At 46.0% G+C, this 21300-nt stretch overlaps 1 protein-coding gene across 1 annotated transcript in view; it reads left to right on the forward strand.

The window, feature by feature from the left end:
* Positions 1-21300, forward strand: part of ITGA9 (integrin subunit alpha 9) — a 331030-nt gene that overhangs the window by 13403 nt on the left and 296327 nt on the right. The window contains exons 2-4 of the mRNA XM_004419499.3: positions 4284-4411; positions 5735-5841; positions 14675-14798. Of these exons, the coding sequence (XP_004419556.2) occupies positions 4284-4411; positions 5735-5841; positions 14675-14798 (359 nt within the window). The remainder of the gene's footprint in view (positions 1-4283; positions 4412-5734; positions 5842-14674; positions 14799-21300) is intronic.

Below are 21300 nucleotides of genomic sequence, written 5' to 3' on the forward strand. Positions count from 1 at the left end.
CCCGTCAGGCTCCCAGGTGTTCTCTGTGCTGCTGGTCTGAGGACCACACTTGAAGTAGCGAGCAAAGGTGAGAATCAGCCTGATGATTTATTGATGGGAGCCTTTCAGTGGGGACACTCAGGCCCATTTATATGGCAACTGTACAGAGGAAAGAAACATCTTATTGTCTTGTCAGGAGTGCCCAGGGAAGATTTTAGGGAATGGTTAAAGTGGCTGGGATGTCTCTTTTTAACTCGAAGAATGAGAAAAAGCAGATGGCATCTTTTCAGTGGCTTGTCCTGAACTCTGGGCCGTTGTGCTCTCCCTGTCTTGTGGGATCAGCCTGGCACATAGCCAGCTGAACTAACTTCAGAAAAGACGAGCTCATCGGCTGGCCTGCAACAGCAGTCTTGCTGGCTGGCGGCCTAGGTAAAGAGCAGCGCCAGGCTGCAGAGGAAGCCACGATGTTCTGTAAACACAGAGATACAAGCTCATTCTCCAGCGTGCCACCCCTGTGAATGTTATGCACATGTGTGCACACACGCCCCCTTATCTCTTGCTTCATTTCCCATTATACAGGATTTGGGAAAAACCTCCTCATCTGAACAGCTGACTAAGAGTTTGAACCGCAGGGCTGTTATCAGTTTTCAGTCAGCCATTGTTGTTAGAACCACTGAATACCTTGGGCTTGGAAGGAAAAAATAATTCAGGTCCTTTCTCCACTTCAGGTTTTGGTATAAATTTTGCCCCCTCAGTCTTGGCTCTAGGTTGGGAGAAGCAGTGCCTGAGATTTAGTTTCTCCAGGGTCCCTTCCTGCTTGGATAACTTGTGAAACTGTGTCTGTAAATTGGGAGCAATCTGAAATGTCCGGGGTTCCGGTGCCAATTTGGGGGACGCGCGAGAGAAACAGCCTGCAGTTTCTTGTAGCCGGTCCCCTTCCTTTCTGCGGGATGAATTCTCCCCCATGTTTGTTTCTTGTGATTTCTATAAAATGAATTGCAAGTGACGTTTATTCACTGTGCTGATGTAAATTTGGAGTTGGGACTTTTTGGGCCCAGCCCTGTCCCACGGGGGTTTTGGAGGAGAGCAGCGTTTTGCGTTCCCAGCTCCTATAACCTGACATGTGGAAAGGCGGTGGATGTTTCAGCAGTTTAGATCTGTCAAACTGCTAATTCTTCTCACCTGTGAAAACATAACTGGTGTTAGAGGGAGCAACCCTTGGCTCGCCCTGGTGGCTCTAAAGCTCAGCCCCAGAAGCCAGAGGGGAAATTGATCCCTTAATGTGGCTTTCTCTGTGCTGGAGTTTCGTTTGGTGTGTCATCATGCATTTGAATTAGAGCAGCCACGGGCCAGCCAGACTGCCCTTGTGTGGTGACGGAGGCGGTGTGGTCTGTTTGGGAAAGTGCGTGTGCTTGCTGAGTTTTCCAAAGGCTGTGGTCCAGCCCGGCTTCTGCTTGGGGATCCTGCAGCTGTGGCCTCCATGGTGAGGCCGGAGGAGTGTGAGCCGCCCAGCGGCACCTGGAGGGGCAGCTTCCCAGAGGGAAGTTACTGAGGGGCCACAGGGCAGCTTGGGTGCCTTGAGGGCTGGGGGCCCGGCTCCTCTCACACCCCAGCATGGTGCACTTTGATTCCTCACAGAATCCAATATAGATTCTCTAAGACTGACTTGGAAAGAAGTGGTCCAGTAAGGGGTGGGTCTCTCTGGCTCTGGTGTCTTCATAGATCCTTCGTATTCTGGGCATTGAGAGATTGGGCTTAGGGGCAGTGGGAATTAAGATGGGCCCACCTGTCTACCTGTGAACCTGATACCACATCTCTGAGCTAGACTAGTGTGGGTGTCCCTTGTGACACCTGCCAGCCTTTGCTCAACACCCATCTGAGGATCTCAGACTTCTGTTGTATGATATATAAATGTCCACCCTGTGCTCAGCCGGAGTGTTGGTCGGGGAGCAGCGTCATTCTGAGGCCAGGGTAGGGATGGATGGGTGAATGTCCAAGATCCCAAGATGAAGGTAGCTTTCAGGACAAAGTGAGGCAAGTCTGGGCCAGCTTTCTACATCCCCAGGGAGGTTGTTCAGGGTCCTTCTAACCTCTGCTGGACACCTTTTCCACAGATACAAAATGGATAATGCTTTCTATTCCAAGGCAAGTGGGAGGTGATATATTTAATAATGTGCCTAATACTCTTGCAAGAAACTCAAAGGTCCATCAATGCTAGAATGGATGAGTCAAGTGTGTTCTAGAAATACAGTAGCACTCTATACAGCAATGAAAATCAGTGAACAACATTCAACTGCAACCACATGGGTGAATCTTTCCAGGCTGCTTGAGATATGGAGCAGCTCACGTTCTCACTGAGCAGTGGCTGGGGATTTTCTACTCTTTGAACATCAGTGTGGATTTTGTTTAAAGTCTTATTGTGCAGGTCCTTTTCCAAATGGCTTAGCTCAGCACCAACTTTGTCTGATTGGTGGTGGTTAGTATTCTCTGCTATAGCTCTTTGGTTGACTGCTTTCTGGAAACAATGCATAAAACTGTAGGTGGAAATTGTTTTGGTAACATCTGGAGGGGAACTTGCTGCCATTCCCCCCATGTTCTGCACTCACACAGAACCAAATGTACCTCTTCTATCTTCTTGGAGTGTCTTGCTTTCTTCTTCCAGTGGGGAAGGTCCCTGCTGGGGTTGGCCCATCCCCAAGGCCACTTTCCAGTTGAAGGTGAAGGATGAAAGAGCTTTGTTCCTGCCCCTGCTTGTATGCAAACTAGTCTGTCTCTGGTTTGTGTTGGGATAGAAGATGAGGTTTATACTCCCACCTTGCTGCCAGTTCTTTCCTATTTCCCCCTAAATGTACGTGTTGTGTGTGTGGTGGGGGACACAGAAGAGAAGTGGCATCTCCAGCTTTCTTATTTTTTATTTATTCACTTAAAGTTTTTTTATTGAAATGTAACACACATCCAGAAAAATGCCCATATCATATATACAATTTAATAAATTATTACAGATTTGTGTAAACACCACTCAGATTGAGAAACAGAACATCATAAGCAGCTCCAGAAACCCTCTCTCCCTAACTACAACCCCCTTGCTCCTCCGCAGAGGTAACCATTATCCTGACCTCTAACACCACAGTTACATTTGAACTTCAGGTAATGGAATCAGACAGTAAATACACTATGGCCCTGATGGCTTTTGCTCAGTGTTATATTATGTGATTCGTCTATGTGGTTGCAGTTGAATGTTGTTCACTGATTTTCATTGCTGTATAGAATGCTGCTGTATTTCTTTCTTTTTTTTTTTTGTGAGGAATATCAGCCCTGAGCTAACATCCATGCCAATCCTTCTCTTTTTTTTTTTTTTTTTTTTTTTTTTTTGCTGAGGAAGACTGGCCTTGGGCTAACATCCATGCCCATCTTCCTCCACTTTATATGGGACGCCCCCACAGCATGGCCTGACAAGCAGTGCATTGGTGCGCACCTGGGATGCAGGCCTGGGCACCAGCAGCTGAGCACACGCACTTAACCGCTACACCATGGGGCCGGCCCCTAAGGCTACTGTATTTCTATACCACAATTTACTCATCCATTCTAGCATTGATGGACCTTTGGGTTTCTTCTAGTTTTTGGCCATTACATAATCAGCTGTGAACCTTTTTGTACATGTCTCCTGGTAGACACGTGTGCATTTCTGTTAGGTATATTCCTAGAAATGGAATTGCTGAGTAGGCACAGGTGCAGCTTTATTAGAAACTATTGAATAGTTTCCCAACATGGTGGTAACAGTTTCCACTCCTACCAGCAGTGTATGAGGGTTCCAGGGCTCCACATCCTTGCCAGAACTTGGTCTTTTCAGTCTTTTTGGTTTTAGCCTTCTAGTAGGTGTGAAGTGGTATCTTATTTGGATTTCTCTGAGAACTAATAGAGTTGAGCACCTTTTCATGTTTACTGGCTGCTTGGTTATCTTTTATCATCAGGTATCTATTCAAGATTTTGGCCCATTATTCTATTGATTTGTCCGTATTTTCCTTATTCATTTATAGGAGTTCTTTATAGATGCTGGATAGGAACCCTTTATTGGTTGTATGTGTTCTCGACCAACCTTAAGCTTTAAATGTGCCTGGAGAAAATCTAACAGCTTCACTCTAGGAGCCCTCTCTTTTTTCCCCACCCACTAGCACAGTATAATGCTGGGGTATGGTTTCCCAGTGAGCATTCAGACAGCCTACCCATCGCTGGGTGAGGACTTAACCATCGGCTGCCTCTTTCCTGGTAGAGTTGTGACAGAATGCCCTTTCTTCTTGATGCAGGGTCCTTGTGGGCGCGCCAAAGGCGGATTCCAAGTATAGCACTTCAGTGAAGTCCCCTGGGGCCGTGTTTAAGTGCCGTGTGCACACCAACCCTGACCGGAGATGCACCGAACTGGACATGGCTCGAGGTGGGTGGACATCACTGCCAAGGTGGAAGTGGATTCTCACCCTTGCACTTTCCTCTTTTTCTTCCCAGAATGGCCTGATCATTCACCCACTCTTCCATCCATCCATCCATCCATCCATCCATCCATCCATCCATCCATCCATCATGTATTGAGTACCTGTTATTTACTAAGCACTGCGATATACCAGTGAACAAAGATCCTGCCATCCTGGGCCTTACAAATTAGGGGGCAAAGGAGACATTAAAACAAATAATTGAGTGTGAGAAGACCAGAGGGGAGATGGGTATTTGCTAATCTAGGTTGGAGGGTCTGGAGAAGTGATGACTTCACGTGATTGGAAAGATACACAGTAGTTAGCTGGGCACATACGGGAGGCAGAACCTCCAAGCAGAGCAAAGCATGTACCATTTTCAAGTACAGAGCAAGACAGTGGCGCTGGAGTGGTGAGTGGGGGAGAGGGGAAGCAGAGGAGGTTGGCGGGGTGGGCTGGGGCTGGATCACACGGGGCCCAGCAGGCCGGGGGAAGGTGTTGGGATTCTATTCTGTTTACCAGGGGGGAGGCCATTAAAATCAACGTCAGGTTTTAGATTTTAAGTAGAGAAAGATATGATTGATGGATGTTTTAAAAAACTCTCTTTGGCCTAGTGGAAAATACACCATCTTTGGAATCAGATGGATCTGCCTGGGTTCAGAGCCCAGCTCTGCCAGTTACTAGTTGGGACTTATTGGGAGTGTCCCATAGCGTCTTTGGCCTCAGTTTCCTTACCTGTGAAATCAGAACTAAGATAGCTACCTCACAAGGATTACCTTGAGAAGATTGAGACAATAGAAGTGAATACACAGAACTGTGCCTGGCACATGGTAGATTCTAAATAAGCAGGAGCTATTTTATTGTAATCATCACTTCAAGTCCTCATTTTCTCCAGGCTCCTTTCCCATCAAGATGATCTAACTATTTTTTTAAAATGAAGAATTGTCATGATTTTCTTGAGCAGAAAAGGAGAGGTGTCCATAGTGTTCTCCAGTGCTACTCAAAATGACTGGTTTGCAAACTGTTTGTTAACTGGTACATAGCAAATTAAGGAACTTGCTTCAGAACGTAAATCAATGCACAGCTTCCTTCTTTGAGAAAGTCTTGCTATGAAAAAATATTGGCTGAATTAAACAGCATACATAGTGATGGGGTCAATTTACATTTTGTCTTACAAGTTCCTTATTTCCTCAGGCTGGTAACAAACATTTGGGTTATAGACTACCCTTTGAAAAGCAGCCAGCAGAACATCATTCCTCAACCCAAGTCTGGCTTTTCTCTTTTTCCTCCAGGGAAGAATCGGGGCATGCCCTGTGGAAAGACCTGCCGGGAAGACCGGGATGATGAGTGGATGGGGGTGAGCCTGGCCCGGCAGCCCAAGGCCGATGGCCATGTGCTGGTAAGGCCTCCTGGGGGTGCCATGGGGAGGGAATGGCACTCTGAGAATGAATGACTTGGATCCCTTGGGAAAGCTGGATGGCATGGTGACAAGGGCATGGCTTTGAGGTTGCCTATTGTGTACTACTGCTTGGGCAAATGACTCATCTTTTTATTTTCTTCATCTGTCAAATGTTAATAATGTCTGTCCCAGGGTGCTGAGATGTGGTTGTTGAAAAATGACAAATAAATCTGAAAAGTGCTTTGTAAATCTCATACATTACATAAGTGTTTTTGTCTGTGTGTCTTTTTAAGTTGAAGTATAATTTACATAAAATGCACGGATCTTAAGATGACAGTTTGGGTTTTGACAATTGTACATACCTGTGTACCCACCTTGCCCCTCACCCCATCAAGATATAGAATATTTCTATCATCCCAAAAAGTTCTCTTATGTTCCTTTCTAGTTAACCTCTCCCACCCCCAGGCAACCGCTGTTATGATTTGTATTGCCATGGGTTACTCTTGCTTTTTCTAGAACTGCATATAAAGGGAATCCTGCAATGTGTGTCTTTTTGTGTAAGGCTTCTTTCACTCAAAATAATACTTTTGAGATTAATCTATGTTGTGTGTATAAGTTCATTCTTATTTATACCTACGTGGTATAATGTATGGAATACATGTTATTTTTAAATGGTCATTTATTTGGCTCCCAAAGTGCATATGATGTATTCTGATCCATTAGGTTCTTTGAGGGAGATGCAAAGAAAAAGAAGTCTTTGCCCTTGAGACATGCAGTACCTTAGAGCTGCGCTGCCCAGTAAGGTAGCTGCCAGCCACATGTAGTTGTTAAATTTAAATTTATCTAAATTAAAAATTTAGTTCTTCCGTCACACTAGCCACATTTCAAGTGATCAGTAGCCACATGTGGCTACAGGCTACTGTACTGGACAGAACAGAGAGAAAACATTCCATCATAGCAGAAAGTTTTATTGGACTCAACAAGAAAGGGATTTCCAACTGCCTCAGAGGTTTTTGTCCATTTTCTTTTATGCTTTTCTATTGAGATATAACACTGAAGTACTTAACATGCACAACTTTTAAGTGAAGAGCTGGTGAATTTTTTCGTGTACATTCACTCATGCATCCCCATTGCTAATACCCCAGACTGTTCTCTTTGTCCCTTCCCCATTAGTACCCCCTCCCCACTGAGATAAACAGTATTCTGAGTTCACAGGCCTTTTCTTGCCATTGGCTTTTCTTGGAAGCTGCATGAAGATTTTTGTTACAAAAGCATAAGAAGGGAAAATAATACTAGCTGCCACTTCCTGAGGGCTTCCTTTGGGCCACATGCTGTAAAGCTGAGGGTTTTACGTATCTTTTATCCCAGGGGAAGCAGGTTTTCCTTAAGGATCTAGGCAAAATATTTCTGTCCCATCTCTGTGTTAAACTTCTCAATGGCAGAGCTGTTCATCTGAATTCCGCCTCCCTTCTCAGCACAAATTAAGCATCTGCCCCTTGTCAGGCCCCTTTGGGGAGGGAGGAAGCAGCTGGATGCTGTCGCCAGCATCGCGGGGCCTCCCTACTGGAAACCATTGTAGGTCCTGTGGAGGGCCCCCCAACTCTGCTGTTTGCCTTGGTTTCCAGTCCTTTAATCACTGTCACGGGCTGCCCTGGACCGTCTCCAAGCCTCTACATTCCTCCAGACATAGTGGCCCGACCCTGACTGGATGACTCGGCCAGCCCTGGGAGGGCTAGAATGCTTGTCCGCCATCCTATGGAAAGGAAGGGAAGAAGCGGATCCATCTATAAATCAGGTGGCCTGAGATCAAGATTCAGAGCCCAGGAGGCGGTGGCCTGGTGGCAGCAAAACACACGATGCTCCTGAGAGCATCGAGCCTAGATCCCGAGGTTGCTCCTGTGAAAATAGTTCCTCTCCCCATGAATGGATAACCTCTGTGGCTGAGAGCTTGCTTCCAGAGGGTTCTGCATTACTGCAAATCGTTATCAGGAAGGGGCCATCTCTGGGGACGTGAGCAGCGGTGAGGATCATGGGGACAATTGAGCAAAGGAAGCCAAGAAGGCAGAACTGGAGCACTTGTGCTCGTGGTGCTGAGATAATCCCATTCTAATTCATTGCCTGCAGAGCTGTTTCTCGCATGTTGTACACAATTACTGTATCATCCCTTCAGTAAGCCACTCTGTGGGTGCTGGAGAAAGACAGGGGCATCCAGCAGCATCGGCTTTCCTTATGGCTTCTGTTTTATTGTGGTCAAAAACACATGACATAAAATTTCCCATCTTATCCGTTGTTAACATTAACAGTATGGTAATGTTAACTACATGCTCGTTGTGCAACAGATCTCTAGAACTTTTTCATCTTGCAGAACTGAAACTCTTTATCTATTGAATAATAACTCCCCGTATTCCTCTCCCCCAAGCCCCTGGCAATTTTCTTTTCCAAGGAGTGTGACTACTTTAGATACTGCGTGATTCCATTTATCTGAAATATTTGTCTTTTTATGATTGGCTTATTTCACTTGGCGTAATGCCCTCAAGGTTCGTCTATATTGTAACATATGACAGGATTTCCTTATTTTAAGGCTGAATAATATTTCATTGTATATACCCCATTTTCTTGATCTATTCATCCATTGATGGATATTTGGGTTGCTTCCAACGCTTGGCTATTGTGAATAATACTGCTGTAAACGTGAGTGTGAAAATCTCTTTGAGATCCTGTTTTTGTTTCTTTTGTATATATACCCAGAAGTGGGAATGCTAGGTCCTATGGCAATTTTATTTTCAATTTTTTGAAGAACCTTGCTGCTGTTTTCCACAGTGGCTGTACCATTTTACGTTCCTACCAACAGTGCACAAGGGGGAGGTTCCAATTTCTCACATCATCACCAACACTTATTTATATTTTTTATTTTGGCCCTCCTAATAGATGTGATATCTCATTGTGGTTTTGATTTGCATTTCCCTGATGATTAGTGATGTTGAGCATCTTTTCATGTGCTTATTGGCCATTTGTATATCTTCTTTGGAGAAATGTCTATTCAAGTCATTTGCTTATTTTTAAATTGGATTGTTTGTTTTTTGTTGTTGAGTTGTCCTCATTGCTTTTTGCACATGTGCCATCTTGCTAGGAAAGCTTTGTCCTATGTCCCCTCTGTCCTCCCCAGTTTAGACTCTGCCTCCTCCATGAAGCCTGTCATTGGTGACAGTGCTGTGTGTAACAAGCTTAGTATCTTTTGTGTCATTAAGAACTCAGCATTTTGTTGTTACTTTATATGGATAACTTATTTTGTGTGTGTCCTTTTTTTATGGAAACCACTTGGACACAGAGACCAGATCCCTCCACTCTCAGTGCCTGAAGAAGATCTAAAGAGTGGTGGTTAAAAGTATGTTTGAATAATATAGGGGCTGAGTGTTGATGTTAAAACAATTAAAAACCAAATCAGTTGCCGTCTCTTCTTGGTGGCTGATTCTAAGTTGTTGATGGAAACATGAGGCAAAATGCTGTGACAGGTGACAACAAGGTACAAAGAGTGGCGACCTAGTCCATATTTACATTTTGGAGGCCACATATCCATTTGCTTTTTCTTTAATGTCTCAAATCTACTTGTCAAAACTTTCTGGGAGGCAAGTATTTATTTTAAAATTAAAAAGAGAAGATATATGTTCTTCAAACATGTTTTGAGAACTGGGGAAGTGCCCAGGGGTGTGGGCATGAGACCTGTATCTCCACGGAGCATAATATTGGATTCCAGCATTGGATTTGAAGAGGGAGAGATGGGGTGGCTTTTTTGAAAATGGCATCTGGTGCTGATTTCAAAGTAAAGAATAGATGGAGAGTTTGAAAGCTGTGACAAGGAGTCAGGTGTCTCAATGACAAATGGCATTTTCTGGACCATGGATCCAGTAACCAGCTCTGGCAAGACTCAGGACATTGGGCTGACCTGGGAGGCTGACCTTGGCTTAGTACCTGCTAGTCTCTGCTCACAGGCGTTGTGGTACCTTCGGTTTTTCCCAAGGAACAAATGATACCGGGTGTAAACACAGCATCAGGATTAGAGGCAAGGCCCTTCCCTTCCCACTGTCTCACTTTGCACTCCTAGTATGCAGGGGACAGTTTAAGAAATAGGGGGAAAACTCACTTCTCATTGTAACCACCCAACAAACCCAGGATAGGCACTGAATCTTCTCTTGGACCTAGGAGCGTGACTCAAAATGTTCAAGTCTGATGTTTCTGCTTTTCGTTAGTCTCCAAGGCTCAGGAAAAAAAATAATTTAAGCACGCAGATTATTTCTGGGTGGGAGTGGTGTTCTCCAGCTTGCTCTCTTTGCTTTTTGTTTCCAAACATCAGGGCAGTCCCTATCTGTTCACCACTTCTTATCTGTCCATTTTTTTCCAAAGCCACAGGGTACATTTTGGCATTTACTTCTGTTGCTCTGTTTCCTGATTTTTTTTTTTTAGTGAACTTTTAATTGAGCTATAACACATATACAGGAAAGTGCACAAATAATCTGTGCACACCTTGATGAATTTTCATTTGGTGACCATTCTCAGAACCACTTTCCCAGTAACCCAGGGCCCCTTCCCTTTGCCTCCCAGGCCACTCCCTCCTCTGTTGGTGGAGGAGCTTCTTGGGGGCAGGGAACTGTGGCATCAAGGCCTTGATCCCGTTCACCTGCTATTCTCAGCAGCCCAGGGCCTGACCCTGGCTGTGTGGAGTGGACCTGAGGCGTGGTGAAAGCTCTGGCCGTCTGTGTAGGGTGAGAGTGTAAGTAAGAGGGTGGGGGTAGGGACTTACGTGCCTTTGTGGCTGAGCCGTACAGAGAGGCCTGTATCCCCCCACACCCCCCGGGAAGGTTGTGCCATTTCCATACAACAAAAAAGCCCCTTGAAATAAATTGCTCATTTTCTTCTTTTTATTCTTTTGGGAGGGAAAACAATCCTTATAACATGAAATATGTCAGATTCTAAGATTTGGGGTGGTCCCAGACCTTCCTCCCCCTTTGTGATGATTATTTTGGAATCTGAGTTTGAGCAAGTCTTGCTGTTTCCGGAGGGTGCTCTCCTTTTCCTGCTTGTCTTCCCTGCTCTGCCCCTCTTCCTCCCTCCCAGCAGAACACATTTGAAGAGATTGATGGAGTTATTAATGCTTTGGAGACGGTCCCTAGGAATTTTTTTTAATGTAGGAGTCAGGTTGACATGTGTGTATATATAATGATAATCAGGGCTAAACAGTCTTTTCTTTGTATAATTTATATTTAGAGACACTTCTTGTTTTCCTACATGCATACTGCCTTTGATACTTTGATCTCTGACCTCACAGAATGCCTTAATTTTAGTTGAGCTTACTGTGAAATGCAATATTTGGATCTTCTAGGAATTCTTCAAGATCACTCCTTAAACAGTTTATGGAACTTAAAAAAAAACAAGACAATAAACTAGACATTAAATGCAGAAAGTCCTCCCTTATAAGAGTCATCAGTGAGCCCCATGATAAACATCCGCCTCTTTATGATCCCTCCAACCCAATAAAGCATGGAAAGCCCTAGAAGCCAAGGGCATTGCTGAATCTATAAATTAAAATATAACTAATTTTACCAGCTGATTAGATTATAAGTGATTCAAGTTTGCAAGCCATCAGAATTGAGTCAACTAAAAATTTAAAAAAATTACTTAGTGGAGTAGAAGGATTATCTGCTTAGTAATACTTTTTTATAGCTCCTTGCCCTGTATCGTTTCAGTCTATTGAGAAATGTGCTGTGAGCACAAAACACTACCAAGTGGGGAGGAATGAAGGTGGTTTGCAGTATAAGAAATGAGATTGTTTTGCGTGGTTTAGTGTCATAGGGCAAGAGGCAGAGTGTGGGTAAGCTCAGGGTTCCAGTCATTCTGAGTGTGTCCTGTCTTTCCTTTGGACAGAGGGCCTTGTCAAGGGTCCTTTGGGCAGTTGGCTTGAAGGGGTGAAGAACAGAGGCTGGTCGGCAGGGATTTTCATCACAGAATGACCTCAGGGATACCCAGGCCCCAGAGAGTCCCTTCTCTCACACGGGGACCTTGGCATTCCATTTGACCCCAAAGTGGTTATTTCTGGGGTCCTGAGACCAGGGGAGGCTCTGAGGACAATAGTTACCAGACCTGCCTTCGAGAGGTGGATTTTGATGGCTTCTCAGGGAGAAATTGGGAGTTTTAAGATGGAAAATACAGTCTAGTGAGACAAGGAAGACTCTGACACTGGATTCCAGTTCTGTTTGTAGCCCTTACTATCTCTGCGACTTAGGCAAAGCTCTCTGATGCTTAGGGTTCCCATCTGGAAAATGGGAATTCTAAAGACATTCTGCCCACCTTCCAGGGTTGCAGATGTCAAATGTGGACCGTATAAATGCTGGATGTTACAGCCTGTAGTACATTTGAAGGAAACAAACCAAGAAGTTGAAAACTGATTATTTTATTTATTTATTTATTTATTTTTAATTTTTCCCCCAAAGCCCCAGTAGATAGTTGTGTGTCATAGCTGCACATCCATCTAGTTGCTGTACGTGGGATGGGCCTCAGCATGGCCGGAGAAGCGGTGCATCAGTGCGCGCCTGGGATCCGAACCCCGGGCCGCCAGCATCGGAGCGCGCGCGCACCTAACCACTAAGCCACGGGGCCGGCCCAAAACTGATTATTTTAAATGCGGTATTTTCAGAAAATGCATCTGTTGGCCAGAGTGAAGTGAACTGATAACAGAAGCGAGTGAGAACGCCCGTCAGAAATGGGCTGGGCAGAGTGCACGCCTTCAGAGTAAGCAGGTCGGCTCCTAATCAGCCTTGAGGGTATTTGGATGTGCGGAGACATGCACGCGTACCTGGAGTGGGCCGTTATGTCCGAGTGTGAGGCTCAGTGTGTGCTGTGGTGGATGGGGAAGGATGCTCCTGGTCCAGTGTCTGTTGGCGAAAACTGCCTTCCCTCGCGGTGTCTCCTCACAGGTTTGACCCTACTGCTGAGAGGCTGCTCTTGAGAGCTGACCAGAGGGTCTGTCTGTCCCTGACGGCCTCCTCTCCTCACACATGCCAAGCTCTTGCCCACCTCAGAGCCCTCTGCCCTGAACTTTCCCTCAAGTCCCCTTCCTCTGGTCCCTCACTTTGTTCAGGTCTCTGCTCAGATGTCACCTCCTCAGAGAGGCCTTCCCTGACCAACCTGTCAAAACCAGCCACTTCTGGCATGAGGGAATTTCCTGATGAGATGGAAATGTTCTGTATCTTGCTAAGGGTTTGGTTACATGAACATATATGTTTGTCAAAGCTCATTAAATGGTACACTTGAGGTTTGTGCATTTTGTTGTATGTCAATGTACTTCAAAAAAAAGAACCATCAACAAACATTTACTTTTGTTAATGATATGCATGCTGAAGTGTTTCTGTAGGTAAAAAACAGTCAAATATTGGCAATTGCGTATGATTGAACCTAATACCTTGCCCTGAACCAGCTCTAAACAGAAGCTCCCCGAAGTGTGCTCCACAGACTGGCAGCCTCAGGATCACCTGGGAGCATGTTAGGCATGCAGATTCTTGAGCCCGCCTCCAGACCTGCTGCGCCAGGATCTCGAGGCGGGGCCCAGCAGTCTGTGTTTTAGTAAGGCTTCCAAGTGATTCTGATGGATCTCAGGTTTGATGGAGGCTGACTGCTGATCTAGTGGATGTGTAGGTGGGTGTTGTGAATGGCAGGGTCTATTGTGGTGGGCAGAGCAGCCGCCTTTTGTCTCCTTGGCTTTTCTCAGCATGTTCCTTCATGAGGACTTGAGTCTATCACCCCACCAGATGGACCCAAGAGAAGGGCCATGACTGTTCACTGCTGTGTGCTCAGTGCCTAGTACAGAGCCTGGCGCAGAGCAGGTGCTCAATAAACACATGATGAATGAATGCACAGGTGGGGCATGCACAGCAGACCCATCCTGGCCTGAGGGCCCCAAGGTGGGTGTTGAGTGGTGGTCTTATTCTTCACCTGGTTTCGTTTTTCTTCCTTTCCTGCTCTCCCTGCATCTGGTGGTTCCCTGGGGTCTGTCAGACTACCTCCAGCGTGCATCCTGAAGTCATCACCTTCTCTTATCTCTGCTGTCCTCGTCCTGGTCCAGGCCAGCATTGTCTCTCACCTGGATGTTCACCTCCACTCTTGCCCATGTAAAGTCTCTACACAGCAGCTGTGTTATCTTTCCAAACTGTAAATCAGATGATGCCACTCACCTGTGTAAGACTCTCCATCAGCTTCCCATTGCACATGCACAAAAATAAGTCATCCCCAAGGTCTACAAGACTCCTCGTGGCCTAGCCCCTGACCCCTCTCTGACCTCATCTCCCTCCCACCACAGTCATTTCAGACCAGGCCCACCAGCCTCCTTTCTTTCTCTTGAGCCTCCAAGCCTTTCTTACCTGTTTCCTTTGCACCTGATATTCCCTTCTTCTGGAACACTCTTCCCTGTATGCTCAGTGTGGTTGGCTTTTTCTCATCCTTTAGGCCTTCCCTGACCTCCAAGTGAAAACCGTCCTTCCCACTCCTAGATTCTCCATCCCATAACCCTGTGTCTTTCCTTCCCAGTGCTCAGCACTTGCTACAATCCCCATTTATTTATATATTTGTTTATTATCCGTCTCCTCCCAGGGGCTTTTTCTAGTTCACGCAGTTTGCTGATGCCCAGAACAGTGCCTGGTCGAATGTGTGTCTGGGTGGGAGAGAATATGACTTCCTGGCCCCACTGCTGCTCTCTCCTCCCACAGAATCATGTGGCACTTCTGGGGTCTGCTTTGCGGCCTCCTGGGGCTAACTTTTCTGCTCTGAATCCTTCTCTGTCCTTTAGGCCTGTGCCCACCGCTGGAAGAACATCTACTATGAAACAGACCACATCCTGCCCCACGGCTTCTGTTACATCATCCCATCCAACCTCCAGGCCAAAGGCAGGATGCTGATCCCTTGCTATGAAGGTGAGCACTGGTTGATTCTCCATCACTACCTACACGTGTCCTGTCCTAAACAACCCCCCACCCATCTCCACACCACATCCGAACACTTCCCCCAGCTTTCCACGCTGGAACAGGAGGGTAGCACTTTGTCCGCAGATGGCCTTTGGTGCCTAAGGCTCTGTCCAGGTAATGAGGAGGGTGAGAAGGGGCAGCGGTTCCAGGTGCTGCCCAGCCTTGCCTATCTGCCACTGAGCCCATGGTGCTTACCAAGTGTTATGGAGTCTCAGAGACTGAAATTCACCAAGCCCCAGCCAATCAGTCAAATGGAACTCTTGGTTTCCTGGCACTGCCAGATGCTGTGTGGCATTGGGAAATTTACTTTCTGTCTCTGGACCTCAGTTTCCTCACTGGAAAATTCAGAGGTTGGCACAGATTGTCTCCACAGTCCTGTGCAGTTCCCAGATGGTCATAAGGCTCTCAAGACAGCTCCTGGCCACGTCTGTGGACAAATGTCCTGAGGCAGGGGGCAGAGAAGACCCAGGATTCAGTCATTTCATAACATCCGAAGTCTGACTTTCCTTCTTGTCCGGTCTGTGCACCCTCAGTGCAGTTTTAAGAGCTCCTTACCAAAGGACACTGGGGGTTTTGGAAGGAAAGTGTGTTTTCTCAGGCTTCCTGATTAAACCCTTCAAATACCTGGGCACTGGGGACCGTTCAGCTGACCATCATTTAGCTCAGTTGAATTTGAGCTTTAAGGATTCAGTGTCATTTTCTTCAGTTTTATAGCTTGTTCTCTCAGATTTTCTTGGTCTAATTCCAAGTGAGCTAGAACTTGTTTCCTCACTAAGTGCTGGGCTGTTCATATTTTAATTCTCTCCTTAATTTATTTGTTTGGACAGAAGTCTCCACTAGCCTGTGTCCACATTTCCTTTGGGCCTCCCCGGGTTTTCCCGGGTTTCAAATTCTGTGGCCACCAAAGAGGGCTCTGAGACATGCTGTGTAGACACATGCATTTTTCTGCCTTGTAGAGGACCCTCCAGGGCCCTCAGTGGACTCAGGTGGCCTGAGCAGGGTGTTCTGTGAAATGGCCCCATAGAAGAACATGGCAGGGCCATGAACCCTGTCCTTCTGTGAGATGAGCCTTTTTTCCCAGTGTCCGCATTTGCTCTGGCTGGGCCTCATGGGAAAACTGACCTCTGGCCCTGTTTATCTCTGTATTGCCTCAGTCAGAAGAACAACTTCATCTGAACAATAGATGATCTATAATCAGTCAAGAGGGAGGGATGGGTAGTATAAATGGACACATAGTGGGCCAAGACTGTGTTCTGACTGCCTCAGCTTACTCCTCACCTTTTCCCCAGGAAGAAAAGGGAAAAGCCCCTGGAACAATTCTTGGGGTAGCTCATTAGTCCGGGGAAAGGGGAGGGAATCAACAGGGGGAATGGGGCTGTGAATATTGAACCCAAACTAGTTATGCAATAGGACCAGCAGTTTGGTTTTCCCAGAACTCGTATTGTGAAATAGAGGCCCGTTGCTGTCCCCGATGATTCCTCCAGGTACCACCATAAGCATCAGAAAGCGAAAGGATGGCCCTTGGAAGAGGTTTCTAGGGTCGGATGTCCACGTGTACCTATAGCCACCGTGGCTCATGCTTTTAAATTGTGTTATTAAGCAGTTGTGGGATCAACAGTAGGCCAGTGTTGGTCTGGGGACTTTACACATTCTCTCATTTAATCTTCAAAAAACCCCTGAAAAACAGGTATTTTTCTTCACTTGAGTTTGAATACAGGTAGTTTATTTTGGAAGTTATTTCAGATGTAGAGAAGTGGGGAAGTGAGAAAGGGAAGAGAAGGCAGCCCACAGGGATGTGTTACCCATAGTTACCACCGTGGGCACCTGGGGCGCATTCCCTGGGGAGCTCTGGGGCCAGTGTGGAACCACCTCAGAATTATCCCGCCTGAGGGGTAGGGGGCTGGGGTCTTATCCACTTGGCCTGTCCTCTGTGCGTGGGCAGGGAAAGCCCACTGGCAGAGATGCGGGTGCCAGCAGCTGGTAGTTGGGCCACATCATGGAAATGGTAAGGGCTGGGGGGATCTGGGTGGGGCCCCAGTGGGGCGACTTCCGTGTGGCCATTCTCCTGTAACAGGTGGGGAAGCTGAGACTCAGAGTTTAAGGAAATTGCCAGAGGTTACTCCAACAGCAAATACTAGAGCTGGGGTTTGAATTGTGCATCTGTCTGACCTCAGCAAACCATTTTGTGCCCCAGTGGTTAGTGGTGGTTTCTGTTTGTGTTTTGGAGTTTCCAGGTTAAATGAGAAATAAGAACCAGTCAGCAACCCTCATAAAGCAAGAGAGGGTGACTGTTTGAACTATCCCAAGGGTATAATCGTGAGGTGAGGGGAATGTGAACATTTGGGATGTTGGTGCTCTCTAAAGCATGCCCTGCCTGCTCCCCTTCTTCTTTGCTGGCGGCTCTGGCGTGACGCTTGGCAGGCATGTGGAAGCCTGTGTGAGCCAAGGAGAGCGGCAGCAGGGCCAGGTGACAGGTTGGGTTCAGGTCTGCTCCACCTGTCCCTCATTCACAGTAGAGTGGGAGCTCTGACCCTAGGCCTTAAGAGGCATCGTGTGTTTCCTCCCAGCCCTCTGGGCGCTTCAGGCCATCACCAGGGAACATGCTGCTTGTAGCTTGCTGGTCCTGGGAGAGAGACGTGTGGAACAGACCTGAACTGAATCTGTAGCCAAAGCCCAACTAGAACAGCCAAACCCCAGCTGATCTGTAGATGGGTGAGTATGAGAAGCGAACACTTGTTATTGTTTGCCATGGAGATTTCATGGTTGTTATACAGTAATAGTTGACTGACACGGGGCTCATCTCAGGAACCCAAATTCCTCACACAACAGTGGCTGTGCGATCAGCTCAGGCCTCCAGGATCGCTCTTTTCTTTGATTCTTCCTTGACTTAATGATGGCCAAATGGAATCAGCAAAGAAATTAGTGAAATGGTCGTGCCCCAGCCCAATCTTCCCCTGCTACCTTCCATATCCTAACTCATTCAATGGCCCAGGGAGAAGTAAGGCGGGGGGAGTGTTGGGGTATAAGAGCATCTCCTTAGCACAATGGGGGACTGAACAGAACGTCTCTGTGGTTCTTGGTCCTGTAAGAGGCGAGGGGTGGCAGACACTCAGATTTTTCTAGAAGGCTGGATTGGCAGGGTGGAGATGCAGGCCACAGTTAGGGCTTTTGCCTGTGCTCTTTTGGCTTTGGAGAGTTCCACCTCCCTGTTTTGTGGTCTAAACTAAACCTACTTTGGCTCTTAAGGCAACCATTATTTTCTCTTAATGTGGAAAAACTCGGTGACGCAGCTCTCTGTTCTGGGTGGGGGATCACATATGGTTAAGTACAACGGATGTATTTTAGAGTTTGATAGGACCTTTCAGATATCGCCTAGACCAGCCTGTCTTTATTGGGTGCTAGAGATGTGGTGTGGCTTGCTCAAGGCCAAATTTTTATTTCCATTATGTTATTCCTATGCCACACAATGGAGAGTAGCATGGTGGCTAAGGGCATAGACTCTGGACCCAGACTGCCCATGTTCAAATCCTGGCTCTACCACTTGTTAATGGTGTGACTTCAGAGGAGTTATTTAACCTCTCTGTGCCTAACCTACCTCAAAGGACTGAGAAGAGGATTGAGTTAATACTTGTAAATCTTAGAACAGTGCCAGACATGTATATATTGATATACTTTATGCTAAACATATATATGCTAATACACCATATTATGTGCTGATGTACCATATGCTAAGCAAGTGTTTGCTAATCACCATGAAGTGACTAATTTGTCTACCATGAATAGAGTCCACTTAATTTTTAAGTACCTGTTACACACTCTGCTCAGTGCCTGGTAGATAAAACCCAAGTGACACAGTCCCAGCTATCAAGAAGTTCCCCATCTACAGGGGGAAAACAGAGAGGGAACATGATGTTTCAAAAGTGGGAGAGCTCTGTGGGGAGAAGTCCATGCCAGTGTGTACTGCTGGGTGCCGCTCTCCAAGGGCTCAACTGCATCCAAGGTCAAGGTGGCATTAAGGCAGGATTATTTCATTTTACAACTGGAACAACTGAGACCCGCTTAGAGTCTGCAGCCTGTTGGGGCTCATGGAGGAGAGGAATGGTGGGAATCTACTGTGGTCATGGTGGTAGGGGCAGGGCAGGAAGGGGTACAGCTGCCTCTGGGTGCACTGCCTGTGGAACAGTGGAAAGGCCACGGGAGGGAGAGGGTGTGGGAGGCTTGGTCAAGGCCACTCTTCCACCTTCCTGCCTCTGTGGCCTCAGGCCTGTGGCTGGACCCTCAGTGGGAACGGACACTCTAATTGCCTCCATTGCATTTACCTCTGAGGGTTGTGAGGAGCTCCTGAGAAAACTCAGGTGCAGGTGCTCAGAAAGACCACGCATTGTTCTGTAATTGTAGCCTCATTGTGGGTCTCCGTGAGAGTCAGCTCTGCTTTCTTCAGAATGTTGGAAGGTTAGTTTAAATCAGGAAAGACTGTAGGTGTGTGGGCACCTGTCCAAAATGTCTCAAACTTTTGAATTCTTAAAAAATCGGTCTTTGGCACAAGGACATTTTTCTCATGACTTTTCAGGTGCTTCCTGTTTCTGGTGGGGTGGGAAATGCTGTCAGAATATCCTGTTTGAACCAGGAAATATAGAGGGAATAGGAAACAAAAATGAATTTAGGCCACAAAGTAAAATAAACTAACGGAGCCTACCCTTAAGTCAAACCATTTAGTTTATATTTGATACGAGAACAGCATCATTACCACTGTATGTTGTTTGGTTTTATCAGAATGTGTGGGAAAATGGGAGGTTCAGTGGGACGACATATGGGGAAAACTATTTGTAAATTAAAGAGCAAGCACTATAGAACCTTAGTTTCTATTAACCGAGTCATGATGTTTAGGACTCCCAGAAGTTAAGTCAGCGCATTGATAAAATCAAGCACAGAGATTTCTTTCATCCTTTGCCCTTGAGCCCACCGAGACAAGAAGCCGGAGCTTGGCGGGAGGAGGCTGTAAACAAGTCATCTTTTTATTGTGACAGAAAAAACTCACTAATAAGGAATAATTTGGGAGAAGCTCAGCTAAATTAACGAAAAGTGTTCCAGATAAAATACTGATAAAGAGATGCAGTTAGGGTACTATTACTGTCACCGCCAAAAAGGGGTCCTCTACTCGTCGCAAAGACAAGCCAACAGTCCAGAGGCGAGGTGGTAAGAGAGAAAGGTTCTTTTTATTACAGCTTGCTAGCAAGGGGGAAGATGGCGGACTAGTGTCCTAAAGAACCATCTTAAAATGGCTGTATCTGTCATAGCTATTTAGGCAGCGCTAACATTACCAAAACCAAAGTGGGTTCGCCTCCTGGCGAGTTAAATCAGACTCTCCACCAGGAGTAGTTGTCTCACAAAGTAAGGTGTATTTGCAGCAAACTGGAGACCATGTGGAATCATTTCCAAAGTCATGGCTGTCCGGGAACAAAGGGAAGCAGGGACCTTTTATTTCAGATGGGGAATGAATATTCAAAAGGGAGAGGTGGGTATTTGCTTGCGCACGCTCAGTTGGAAAACATGCTTCTACATACGCTGCAGGTTACAGTGATGAGGGCTAAGCTCCTCCTGGAGAGATCGTAGCATGAAAACTAAGGCAAAGGTCATAGATGTAGCTCTTGTGGTGAGGCCTGGTTTGATTCAGGTGGTTGATGATTGTATCTCCTTAACATAACAAAAGGAAAAAAAAACAATTTGGGAAAACAGTTAAATACTTTCAAACCCACCCTTGAGTTCCTAAGGGCGATTAGTGGCTGACGGTACCATTGTATATTAGACCTAATTTCAGAATCTGGCTTTTACCACTCACTCATTCCTCTGATTGAACCCATAGCTCCTACTCTCTGACGGGGTGACTTTGGGCAAACCCCTTGAGCCTCAGTGCCCTCATCTGTAAAATGGGGAGATGAATCCCTACTTAAGAGGTAATTGAGGTATATATGTAATGTGCCTAACACAGTTCCTAGCTCAGAGTCAACACTCAATAAACGTCAATTTTCTAATTAACTTTTAAGTACTATAATGGTATTTGTAAACATTCTGAGAAGGTGTCTGTCAGATCCTGCTTTGGTGAATAGATAACAGAAAGTAGAAAGCTGGCTATTACTAAAATGATTTTCAGACTCCTTGAAAAGACTATAATTTCTTAAATATCTTTGGAAATCATATTTTCACAATTTATTTGCTTTGTAAGCTCTCTCCTCTCTTTGTAGACGATCTAAAGTTGAATTCATGCCATGTTTAAGTGTTCTCAAGTTTGAATTGTTAGGGTCTGAATTTGTCAAATTTTATTGTGCTTTAAAATAGTCCCATTGATTCCAAAGATTTCTGTACCACTTTCTTCATTGTCAGCGGTGGCTGGCCTTTTATTGCTAATTGAGTTTGCATCTAGCCAGACAGTGATCATTTCTAGAGAAGGAAA

This window comes from Ceratotherium simum, chromosome 5 (genome assembly GCF_057802395.1).
Source record: "Ceratotherium simum simum isolate JZ-2026a chromosome 5, ASM5780239v1, whole genome shotgun sequence".
NCBI classification, from domain to species: Eukaryota; Metazoa; Chordata; class Mammalia; order Perissodactyla; family Rhinocerotidae; genus Ceratotherium; species Ceratotherium simum.